The 13,388-nt window shown below is 35.3% G+C and overlaps 2 protein-coding genes across 2 annotated transcripts in view; both read right to left on the bottom strand.

Moving 5' to 3' along the window:
* The window catches only part of LOC110561262 (vomeronasal type-2 receptor 116), a 186,301-nt gene that overhangs the window by 119,855 nt on the left and 53,058 nt on the right, over nucleotides 1-13,388 (bottom strand). Inside the window, exon 3 of the mRNA XM_060366762.1 lies at nucleotides 1,228-1,378. The gene's annotated coding sequence lies outside the window, so the exon portion shown is untranslated. The remainder of the gene's footprint in view (nucleotides 1-1,227; nucleotides 1,379-13,388) is intronic.
* The window catches only part of LOC110566236 (vomeronasal type-2 receptor 116-like), a 34,543-nt gene continuing 34,250 nt past the window's right edge, over nucleotides 13,096-13,388 (bottom strand). The window contains exon 7 of the mRNA XM_021664054.1: nucleotides 13,096-13,133. Coding sequence (XP_021519729.1) covers nucleotides 13,096-13,133 — 38 coding nt within the window. The remainder of the gene's footprint in view (nucleotides 13,134-13,388) is intronic.

The following is a 13,388-nucleotide window of genomic DNA, read 5'->3' as shown; positions in this document are numbered from 1 at the left end:
TTGAGTATGATCTATATATGTGGCACAGAAATCAAAAAAATTAAGAAAAATATCTTTTTAAAATAAAATAATTTACAACTGACTAGAGGAAAAAGGAAAAAATAGAGAATCAGAAAAACAGTAGGAAAAATTCTAATAGGATTCTAATCAATATTTAATTACTCCATTTATAAATGAGAATGCAAATGTAAAATGTGTGAAAATTAATCCTCCTCCTAGAATGAGCAGTATACAGAAAGCTATGTCTTATATGGAATTCTGAAAAGAAAAACTTCCATCTTAAAGAAGTAATGGTCTTGTACATAACCTAATATGCCTCTAAAGATCCCCTAAATAAGAGCAGATTGATCACAGGTGGAAAAAATAATGGGTAGACTTCAATAATATACCTTTAGAGCAAGCAACAGAGGTGTAATGTTAGCACATATGAACCCTGGCCTATGCATGATCCTGATCTTCTCTGCATTCATAGTTAGCAAATTCAATATGCATGTGTTAATTTGAAATTTTTTTTATAGTAATTGGCACATTTAACTGAATACAAAATAACATTTACCTAACAGAGTAGCATGGATTGTTCCAATATTGGCCATCTGGCAGAACTGTCTCAATGGGAGTGAGGGAAGCATCAACTTTCACAAATTCACCATGGGGTATAATGACAAAATCTTATTGCTTGATCAAGAATAATACATGTCAAGCATATATGTTTCTATGTGACCACAGTATCATGGTATCATGATTCAAATCCCATGTTTCTTTTTTGTCCTTTTTTTTTTTTTTTTGACTTCCCAGACTTGAAATTGGCTCTGTAAACCAGATTGGGGTTAGAACTCAGAAATCTTTATTTCTCTGTCTCCTAAGACCTGAGATTAAAGGTGTTTGCTACCACTGCCCTATTTCCATGTTCCATTTTAAATATGAGGCAAGTACTAGAGGGTAGCAGAACAGGAAGCATGACACAAATTTATCTACTTATTCAATAAAATTCCAATGACATTTTCCAGAGATGAATGAGACAGTAATGTTACAATCTCGTGAAAGTTCCAGGTTTTCTAGGTAGACACAGCAATCATGATCAAAAGAAATCTTGGACAGATCACATGCTCCATTGGCATAAATCAAAACCATCCCAACACTGTCAGAAAAGCTGCAAGAAAAATAGATGACCCATATGTAAAATCATGTTTAAAAAAGTTTAAAAAGTTGTACTGTTGAGATATCTACCTTTACAAACAATGCAGGAACACTGGATATTCACAAGAAGGGTGGGTATAAGACAAGAAGGATGCTGAAAGATCCCTTATTCTCACTGTGAACAGAAAGCAATTCCCAATGGATGGATAATTGTCCATAGTAGAAGCTGTGAATGCTGAAACTATTAAAGAAAAAAAAGTACCAGAAAATTAGAGAAGAAAATTGCAGAACACAGTCTTAGAAAGAGACATTTATAGAAGCTTCCAGTCACTGAAAGACTAATGACTGTAAACTAAGAGGATAGCATAGGGATAAAGCAATCTTTACAGCCAAAGTACTCATGCCTGATTCCGCTCCAGTGACTAGTTTCAGCGAAACATAGGGGTTAATTTGTTATTTCTCTCATGTGAGAACCCTATATTTGAAAAACAGGGCTCTTTTCTCTGTGAGGTCTCTACAAAGAAATAAGTCCACAACACCAGTTTTATGTACAATACAAAATCAACTGTGATTAACATATTCTGATGATTGTAATTAAGGTAAATAATTGATCTAGGAAGTGAGAACAAGTGTCTTCTCTTTCAGCTGCCCTTCATTCACTACAGATGTTATTCAATGAAAGGAACTCTAGACTGCTGCATGTGTGTCTTTAGAAATCTTGTATACAAATAAGCAGAAGCCATAGATTAATTCTGGCCCTTATCATCTACAATGAGCACCCCAGACAATCCTAGTTTTAAATTCAATGTTTTCATATTTCTACTTGGAGATGGATTTTAAAGAATTCAAGCAAATTTGTGAAGGTTTGAAAAATGAATATGAACTATATCTCTAAGAATCCACATAACTCATGTGTTGTCTAGGAAAATATGTTTCCTATACATTGCAAGTGTGTTCTTTTTAGTTCTTAAAAGAATAATGAGGGTGTAAGCTAAACAATATTTTGAAGGATATGGACTCTACCTAGCAGACATTATTTTTGGTATTTTGATTTTGGGTAGATATTGTGTGTGTGTGTGTGTGTTTGCATTAGGAATGCTTCCTGCTTTTCCAGTTAACTGGATTCTGATTTCTAATTCTTCGATGCAGATCAGGTGGTTGTCAGTGGCCTCTATCTCCAGTATAGAATTATCCAACAACTTCTTTTGGCTTGTCCTGAAAACTGAGAACTGATAAGTAATTCTAAGATCTAAGGTCTAAGCTTTGCGGGCTCATCAAATCCATAAAGATAATGTAGTTCTAGGTAATTCTCCTTCAATGTGATGACTATCATTTGTGTTCACATCCTACATCACCATTAAATTCTGATTCAAGACAGACTCCTAGCAATGGAGCTAAGTGACTGTAAAATATCTGTTTCATGGGCCAAAATAAGCCTACCTTTAAAAAAATCTATTTTTCCTTCTTTTGTGAATTTATGTCCCTTGCATAACATTTAATTGCCAAAGCTTGTGTTAAAGTCATTTTCAATGATATGTAGTTCAATATTTTGTTTCTTGAGATTTTCATAGCTATTTTTTACTAGTTGAAAGTCTGCATTAAAGGACAATACTTAACATTTAACAACTATCAGACCCATTTCTATGTACATGTAAATGAAGAGAGGCCATAAATAAAGAAATAACCATATGTAAATTTTATGATATTGTTAACTCACAATTCTTATAGAATTAATGAAGTCTGAGTTATGACAAACCTTCAGGTTCAAGTAGTTTGTGTTGTTTTAGTTAACTTCAAAAAATAAATATAAAATTGGAACTAGTCATCTGGGAGTCATCTCTGTTAAAGCAGGACACTGATTCACTGAGAAAAGCATCATGTTATCTTCCATAATATTAGACAGGGAATCAATTTAATATAATACTGAATAAATTTTTATCATATTACACAAAAATAATGCATTCAAATTATACTCCATATCATTCTATTAAATGTTATGCAAGAAAAACTCCATTGAGAAAACATCCATTATGTCCCAGTTAGAGTGTATTTGATTCAACATTAACATTAATTTCTCTCTCCAGCTGTATAAAACATTAATTTATATAAATATATAATGTGATTATATATAATATATACAATATATAAATATAAATATGTACGTACAGTTTTGAGACTTCAATGATATTAAATATCTTTCACATATAACTATTTAACATTGAATTTTTGAACATATTTTTAATTATTAAAATTATTTGTTCTTTTGTATAGCATGAAAATACTAAATTCATATTTACTTGGATAAAACACTGATTATAGGAATTGAAAAAAATCAACAGTATTAAAATTATTGAGTAAATTTGCCAATTTTTAAGAATTATTCACATTTCTTAAATTTTTGTTGGGTGTTTTTTTTTTACATACTTTCTCATATATTACACCCTTATTCCAGGTTTTCCTTCATCCTCTCCTCCTAGTCTCTACAGTCCATATCCCTCCATTCATTCTTCCTCCTTTCCTTTCAGAAAAGTTCAAGCTTCTGGGATATCAATGATATTCTGCATATCAAATTTCAATAAGAGTAGGCACCTTATCCAAAGTCTTGATGAGGCAACCCATTAGAGGAAAAGTGTCCTGAAAGCAAATTAGTTGGAGACAGCCTAGCCTTCTACTTTTAGGAAACTTACAAGAGGACCAAGTTAACAATCATGATATATATACAGAGGGCTTGAGTCAGACCCCTGAAGGCTCCCTGATTGTTCTTTTGGTGTACTAAAATCCTCAGGCTTCCACAATCTTTCCTTTTGTTTTTTGTAGGAAACGTACAGTTCCTCATAATGTTTGGCTGATGGTTTCTGTATCTGTTTCCAGTAGACGCTGGATGATAGTTGTTGGATGGAGCATCTCTGGTGACAATTATGCTTGACTCCTGTCTATGAGTACAGCAGAATATCATTAGGGATCATTTCATTAACTTTTTATTTGATGTTTTGGTGATCATGTTTGACTTTACCCTTCATGCTCTGGAGGACTCTCTTTAGGCTGTGTTGATTTCCAAAGTACATGTAGGGACATATGTAGCCTGAATTTGGATGGGGACAATTTTCCAAGTCACTTCTGGGTTAATCCCCAGAGCCTACAGATGTGGTCAGCCCACTGGGTTATGGGTTATTTCCTTACTGATTTTAATGTCCACTCTCTGTAGTGGTTGCTGGGATTGTCGGGCAGCATAGAATAAGAAACAGCTGCAAGCAAGCAAATGTGGAAGGCAAAGGACATCATTCTGTTGAAAATTCACATCTTTCATCCTTTTGTGAGTTCTGAGAATCAAATCTATGTTGTTAGTCTCGCCAAGAACAATTCATTATCTAGCTGTCATACATATCACAATGTTATAAAACTCTCAGTGTATTCTGCTCTTACCTTTAGCAGTTAAGTGAGAATAAACTAGAGAGCAAAAGACCAATTCTTATTGTACAAGAAATGACAGCACAGGGTCACATTTACACAAGTAATGTTTGCTGGTCATTGTTTTGATTAGGAACTAAAATGAAAAGAACATGATATAGAAAAATATGTGAAAACTTGTAAGGAATGTGAGCACTGTTAGATTTGCAGACATATTTCACATCAAATATATGAAAATAGAGAAATTAACATAATTCCTAAAAGTACATTTTCTGTACTGGAACAATAGCAAAAGTTCCCTGATGGCAAGATACCAGTGATGCAATGCTGAAGAAATTAAAAATGTTAATTCTCAAGAAGAAGAGAGTCTGAGACAGAAATATTCATTACAGGTTTCCTGTTACAAAAGAATTATGTGAGAACATATTTCCCTGAATCAGTGGAGAAAATAAAACTGAAAATATGGCCCAAGAATCAAGCCTATAACATGAGCTAGCAAAAAAAAACATGGCAACACTTTCCATGTGATGTTGTTTGGAAGACATAAAAGATACAAAACTGCTGGGTAAATGGAAACTTGTGCTAAGACGTAATAAAGCCAGACAGGTGATGAAGCAAATGGAAGACTTAGAATCCATGAAAGAAGCACAACAGAGGACATTGTATTTGGGATGTATTAAGATAGGCACATCTGTGTAGTAGATGCCAACACAGATAGAAGTACTATAGCACAGATCATGTGGTTTAGTAACATATGTAAGGGTGGTGGGCTGCCCAAGTGGACAGAGTGCTCTAAGTATTTCATCTCAAGTCATATATCACAGAAAGGAGAGAGGTAACTAAGGCAGACACAGAAAATTTTCCTTGCATAGCAATTCACTCTTTGGAATTACGTACTGAAATGTTTCTAAGATTCTGTTGGAATAAGTAAATATCTGAATGAGTGCACATGGATAAATGGTGAGTATGAGTGTATTAAGTTAACAGAGCCAGAGAGTTCAAAAAGTATTATAGGTTCAAAACCAGCTAGGGTCTTCTGCATTTTAGAGTAGCAATCACAGAAATGGTTGCCAATAAACAGGGAGGGTGCAAAATGGTAGACAGAATGATAGAGAAAGCAAATCTTAGAATTTTCCATTCCTCTAAGGCTTACTGAAAATGCCTGCCCCACTTTAAAACTCTATCCCTTTACCATACACTGCACTTGTCTAAGTCAGTCACCCACTACAACGTGCATGCTGATAACCAAGACAAGACTAGTTATCTAAAGATAAAATGGCTTTGTATGGACAAACAGCCTAGGAAATAGAAACTGGCATATAGCCCCTAAAGCTATATTTAACTTCTCATTAAAAAAAAAATAACTTTAGATACCATCCCCTTCCATATTTTCAGAAACTCATTTGTTCAAAAACTCCAGAAAAATTTCACAGGCAAAAAAACTACTGACTGCAAAATGTAAGAATCTAGAAATTCCCTGCATACTCTTCAGGACAGTTTTGTCAATCCAAAACTCAGAGAAAGTGAAGGTTTGCTGAACTTGGCCCTTGTTCTTACCATGTTTCCACACTCTTAATCTCTCTGTGGGATAACTTAACAAAGCTCCATTTGGGAGACCTCAGGAAAGTCAGACTTGTATAGTTCTTGGTTCAATTGTGACTTGAATAAACATTGGACAATAGATAATGATAGTAAGCCTTTGAAACTTTTTATTTTAATCTCTAAATTGAGGTCAACAAGTTCATAAGATGGAATACAGAATGATCCAAGACCCCTTCCCTATATAACTCAGTCCTCATCTTAATTGTATTTACCTCTGCCACTCAGTTTCTTCTTACCATTGTTCCCAAAGTGTGATCCTAGGAAGAATGATAAAAGAAGAATTCAATGCAGTAGGAGCAAAAAGATTCCTAATAATGCTTTTCAGCTCTGGAAAATATAAAAACCATAATAAATAAAAGTGATACCATTTAAGTTAAAAGTCAAAATGTGCCACAGTTTCTTTATCCATTCATTGGTTGAGGGACATCTAGGTTGTTTCCAAATTTTGGCAACTATGAATAAAGATGTTATGAACATAATTGAGCAAATTTTCTTGTTGTATGGTGGAATGTCCTTTGGGCTATACACCCAGGAGTGGTATAGCTAGGTCTTAAGGTAAAGCTATCCCCAATTTTCTGAGAAAGCCCCATATTGATTTCCAAAATGGTTGTACACATTTACATTCCCACCAACAATGGAGTAATATTCCCCTTTCTTCACACTACAACTAGCTGTAGCTTGAGGATTTGATCTTAGTCATTCTGACTGGTGAGAGATGGAATCTCACAGTCATTTTGATTTGCATTTCCCTTATTGGCTAAAACAGTTGAGCATTTCTGTAAGTTCTTCCTGGCCATTTGAGATTCCCCTTTTGAGAACTCTGTTTAGTTTTGTGTACTATTTTTTTTAATTGGGTTATATTGTTTATTGAGGTTTGAGGCCACAGGGAAGAGGACAGGATCAGTCCTAACACAACTTGATGATCTGGGTTGAATGGGAAAGGGAGCTCCCCTTTTAGGTGAAAAGAGTAGGGGGAGGGGAAAGGAGAAGGAGAAAGAGTGGGACTAGGAGGAGAGAAGGAATGGAGCTACAACAAGGATGCAAAGTGAATAAAAAATTAAAAGTGAAAGTTATCAGAACAATGCAAAACAAACACTGGGAATAGAAAAAAAATAGAGTACAAGGAGTTTTATTAAGGAAGAGAGGGGTGGGATAAGAGGGACATATTGGGGGCAGGAGCCCCACAAGAACAACAAAACTAGAAGATCTGAGCCCAGGGGTTACTGCAGAGACTGATGCACCAATGGAGGACCATATATGGGGAGGACCTAGTCCCCTTCTCAGATGTGGCCCACTGGCAGCTCAGTCTCCATGTGAGAGGACCTGGGGCTGCCTCTATCATGAAATCAGTTTACTGCTCTCTGGTCACTTGCCCCTGATGATGTAGCCTTGCCAGGCCATGGAGGAAGAGGATCCAAACAGTCCTGATGAGACTTAACAAGCTATGGGCAGATGGCAATGGTGGAGAATGCCCCTTTCATCTGACTAGGTGAAGGTAATGAGAGGAAGAGGGAGGGAGCGTGGGATTGGGGGAATTGAGGGAGGGAGCATCATTCTGGATATGTAATGAATAAATTGTGAAGAAAAAGAAAACACAAAAAAGAAAATACAAAAAAGAGAATTTGAATATCTATCTATATATATAATACTATATAAACAACAGCTTGTTTTAGTGGGGTGAATGTTTACTGTGTACTCCTGATTTTTTCAGAAAGATGTCAAGACTAAGCTTACAGAAATCAGTAAATTAATGCCACGATAACTTTTGAGATGTTAGAAGAAGATATGAATAGAGATGCTCAGTGATATACTACATATATATTCAAATTCATATACATGGGCTAGTATATATATGCATCATATATTTATATGATTCCATATTTAAAAATCAAGTTTTCAGTCATACTACAGGTTTTATATGCAAGAGGCTGAGTATGGAATCCAAAAGATGGGAGAAGACATGGAGGGCTTTTCAATTTTCCAGGTTGGTGAAATGCTCAACCTATTAAACTGGGCCAGCAAGTGAAATTTACATACTAACCTCATTTAAGACTCTTATAAGGATCTTAAGTCAGCCTATGCTCAGTATAGGTAGACTGCAACCTTTATAATGCCTTTATTTCTGTCCCTGAGCAACAGTGTGTCTTATTGTTGATGAATATTTACTGTGTATGACTGATTATTCAGAAAAATGTCAAGACTAAGCTCACAGAAATCGACAAATTAATGTAAAAATAACTTTTGAGATATTAGCAAGAGAAGGCATGTATTGCGATGCTCAATGACACATTATGTGTTCTCCTGTCACTTATGAACAAATAAATGCTTTGGCACTACAAACATGGTGAAAGTTACTAGATTCTCCAAGAAAGGCCAATGAATTATTCAAAATTACAGAAGGGCCTGATGAGTTGTATCAAGGTTCTCTTTCTCATCTTTTTCAGGCCATAATTCTCATGGTGGTCGGTAGAGAGGCAGCAGTGACTATTGCCAAGCAACTGGCATATGAGAATTCTACTGCTGCTTTCCAGACTGCCATGTGTCTCTTTTCAAAGAAATGAAAATTTGGTGATTATATTACAACTGTACTGATATTGGACCTCTGTGTAACTCAAGGCTAATATATCTTTTAGTGTAGCCCTCTGGGAGCAAAGAGTGCCTCAATTATTGGCAGCCATCGAACAAGAAAAACAAAATAAGAATGACAGTGGAATTATTTCCTGAAAGCTGCATGCTTAGCAAATACCCTCTGTACAAGTATTATTTGTAAATATCACCAAAGATGGTTCCAAAGATGCTTCACTGATTTTTACTCACCCAGGTGCTTCTATACAACAAATGGAATTGCATGTTTTATATTGCCTTAAAATGTTACCCTCAACCTTGAATCTTATATTCTGATGCACAATATGCAATGCTATTGGTGGATCATCTAGAATCGGTGTGGATTACGTCATCAGGAATCCTATTCATAATTTATTACAATTTATTCAATAGGAATTGCAGACACAAGGAAATCTGGTTTATTTTGGCTATATAAGATCACATTCTAATCTTCCAGGACTTTTGTCTGAGGGAAATGCGAATGATAATTGCCCTTTAGCACTGCTTCTTTCCTAGGAACTAACAACCTAAAGAAAGCACAAGAATATCATGAATGATTCAGCACTGCAAACATGGTCTAAATTACCAGATTATGAAAGAAAGAAGAAAGAAGAAAGGAAGGAAGGAAGGAAGGAAGGAAGGAGAGAAAGAAAGAAGAAAGAAAGAGAAAGAAGGAAAGAAAGAAAAAAGAGAAAGAAAGAAGAAAGAGAAAGAAGGAAAAATGAGAAAGAAAGAAGAAAGAGAAAGAATGAAAGAAGAGAAAAAAGAAAGAAAGAAAGAAGAAAGAGGAAGAAGGAAAGAAGAGAGAAAGAAGGAAAAGAAAGAAAGAAGGAAAGAGAAAGAAAGAAAGAAAGAAAGAAAGAAAGAAAGAAAGAAAAAGGAAGGAAGGAAGGAAGAAAGGAAGAAAGGAAGAAAGGAAAAAAGAAAAAGAAAAGAGGAACTTTTGAAAACTATACAGGGGCTTGATGAACCATAACAAGATTCTGTTTTTCATCTTTTTTTTTTCAGGCTGTCGCTCACCTGATGGTTGATGGCAAGGCAGCAGTGCTTATTGCCAAGCAGCTGGCATGTGAAAATGATAATTCTCCATGCCAAACTGCCCTCTTCCTTTTTGAAAGAAAGAGATATTAATGATTATGTCACCCTGTACTGACACTGGGCCTTCATATGTTTTCAGCTGCAGCGTTCTCAGGGCAAAGAGTACTTTACTGGCAGTCATCCAGCAAGAAAAAAAAAAAAAAAAGACAATGCATTTATTTCCTAAAACTGTCAGGTTTCAGCAGATACCTTCTGTACAAGTAGTATTTGCAGATGTGACCAAAGGTTGTAAGGCAGCCCTGGTTTCTAGGGTGTGTCACTGATTTTTACTCACCAAACTGTTTCTGTACAACAAATAGAATTACAGATGAATTATGTGAATTATGTTGTCTTAAAATTGTGCCTTATGTTAGCATCAACCCCCTAAACTTTATTCTGTTGCATAATACTCAGGGCTGGCAGTGCAGCCTTTAGAATCAATGTAGATTACTTCATCAGGAGTCTCTATTCGTAATTTATTACAATTGAGTCAACAGAAACTGTACACACAGGTAAATACACTTTATTTTGGCCATATAAATTCAGATTCTAATCTTCCAAAACTTTTGTCTGAAGGAATTGTGAAGTAAGATTCTCTTTTTTACTTACTGGCTCTTTTTGTTTGTTTATTTGTACTATCAACCTAAAGGAGGCACAGACTCATGAACACTTTCATCAAAAGGTTTCAATATTGAAATAACATGTTCGTTAACTGAAGAGCAGGCTCCCTTTATAGTTAAAACAATACCTTTCATGTGTAAAAGTTAGTATGGGGCCTGAACTCTCTTATGCTGCAACTCCTGAAGGATTGCCGCCAAATCATATTTGGCACATGGATGTTACTCATGTCCTCAAGTTGGGGAAGTTGAAATATCTATGGGATTGTACCTATTTATTCTTCACTCATTTTTCCTATTCTCATACAAAATGAAACAGTTAAGGAAGTGATCAGCTTTTGACTTAGAGTCTTTACTATTTTAGTTCCCAGTAAAATATTAAAAATTGACAATGTTCCCCCATATACTACCAAACATCTCCAGGAATTTTGCCAACAATATGCTGTAACCCACATCACAGGCATTCCATATAACATTCAACATCAACTGTTGTGTTTTTAAAAAGCTGTTGGGCTATATAATGTTTATTATTAGCTCTAAAATTATCACATCATTATTATTTAACCCACTTTCATAAATAGAAAGACACAGAGACACCTGTTAGATTTATAATTGCCTTATTTACCTTGGGCCGGGCAGCTATTTCACTTACACTGTTTCAATAGCCTCATCATCTATCTCCCAGCCTCCATCCAATTCTATCCACCTTAATCCTCTTCAACTGGACTACCTTTCATCCATAATCCCATGGAACTTGCTTATTTTTCATCTGGATCTTTTTACACCATTTATTGGAGTCCTTTCTCTCAAGGCACTTGTTTTTTTCTCAACATTAACCTATCATGGCATCCTCCTTTCTCCTCTCTCCTACCTATCTGTTATGATCCTCTCTTGAGTCCCCAAAAGCACAGGAACCTTAGCAATGCCCACTCCATCTGCCCTGCCCAGGTATAGGCTGTTTAATCAACCAATCAGATATATCTTAGGCAGGATTACAAAACAAAGATGGATGTAACCAGAACTTAAGGCCAGTAACACACACCAGATCAACCTCTAACATTCAATCTTTTGTGTAAATAGGTAATGAACAACTTAAAATTATATAAAAATAAAGAAGAAGAGTAGTATAACTGCTCTTCATAATAATTTATTTTTTTAAAACTTTAATTTTTTAAAAAAACGGGCAAGGATAGTCTACTCCTGCTGATCATTTCTTATCCCCTCCAAAACACTCAAAATAATGATCCTTTGAAGAAATATTATATCATCTCATTGTAACTGCCCAGACTCAATAGTTCACTGGAGCTGAGACTGCATTTTTCCTCACAGCCCTGAAAACCAGGGTGGATACCTGAAAGACCAATTTGACACATGGAAGATAAACAGAGATAATACCACAGTGTTGAGGTTACACCCGAGGAAAAAAGTGAATGTAATAATGGAATCAGGCAGCTATAAAAAAACAGAGGCTCTCTACCTACAATGATTCGGAAGAAGAAACTAGCGACTGAGGGAAATAGTTGGTAAAAATCTTAGGGTAAGGGTTTGACTCCGGAATGCTATTCATTGCTATGTTGTCTCTATGTAGTTTATCTGCTACTGCTGATCATATAGTTCCTTATGTAAAAGATGGAAACATGACATTTTAAGTATTAATGCTAAGTCCTTACATGATGAAATATTAACTATTTGGCACTGAAATTTGGATGAATTGTACTTCTATCATTGCCATAATAAACCTAGCAAAGATTTTGGTCATTATTTTACAGTCTTGGTTGGACTTCTAAAATTTTGTCCATAGGAATGTCTCTGGAATTTTTTTGTTGGTTAGGCAGAGATTGATTTGCTTTCTGCTTTGAAGTTTGACTTGCTTTTGTTAAAATTAAAACAAAACAAAATATGGTAAGAGTGCTCTGCAGAATTACAGAGTTGGCCTAGTCTATCTGACTTGAGAAGGATGTACCATAGGATTTTAAGTTTAGAATTCATTGCTCCTAGCACACTGTGTCCCTGTTAGTTCTAGAGACCTGAAACTATCTCTCAGGTAGTAGAGCATTCAGGCCACCCATGTGCCTCCGAGTTCCCAAGTCAGGAAAGCATGTAGAAGCATGGCAGAACAATTAGTTTTAGTCATTAATGTTGTATATGTTGTATAGCGTGCAAATGTCATGTTTCTAACTTCATGGAGCCTGTTATATTTCTGAGGGAATGTAGAAAGAAAGAAGGCAAAAACAAACCAGTCTGCCCTCAGCAGAAGTGATTGTTTATTTCCAATAGCAGGGCTAGACACCCTATGAACCACTTGATTAGTCATTCACATCCTCTTCCTCAGCTTATGTTTCTAAACAACTACTAGTTCCTGGTCATGTATCATCCATAGTTCTCCACAGTAAGAAGCTTCATTTTCCCTCATGTAACAAAATAATGAGATATGAAAATAAAAAAAGCTTCTACTATCATTCTAAACAGTATAATTTTTCCTGAAAACAAGAACCTGTTAAACCGATGTTTGAAAGTCAATCTTCTCTGATAATGTTCAATGTATACAGTAGAATATAATAGAATCTCTTAAAGTCCAAAAACAAGTCATGTGATACTTACCAAAGAAATACAAAATTAAGACAAGGTGGCTGGACAAGATGACACATCTTCAGCACCACCACTTTTTAGGCAAAGAAAGGGAGATGTCTATGAGTTTATGCCACACTGTTATACATATGGCTCAGCAGGCCAAAAAGGATACATAGTGAGACTCTGTTACAAGAAAAAAATCTGTAGTACGAATCACAAACATGAAATAAAACTAAAGATTTCACTACAAAGAGCACTTAATTCTATTAGATGAAGAATTATGAACCCACATAATCACAGTGTATTATACCTGAATAAGAGCTTTAGAATGGTTTCACCATTGTATTTAAATTATAGCAGATTATTTTCAAC

The sequence above is a fragment of the Meriones unguiculatus genome, chromosome 14, assembly GCF_030254825.1.
Source record: "Meriones unguiculatus strain TT.TT164.6M chromosome 14, Bangor_MerUng_6.1, whole genome shotgun sequence".
Classification (NCBI taxonomy): Eukaryota; Metazoa; Chordata; class Mammalia; order Rodentia; family Muridae; genus Meriones; species Meriones unguiculatus.
Note: the sequence above shows the minus strand (reverse complement) of the source record. Positions and strands in the feature narration are given on the sequence as shown.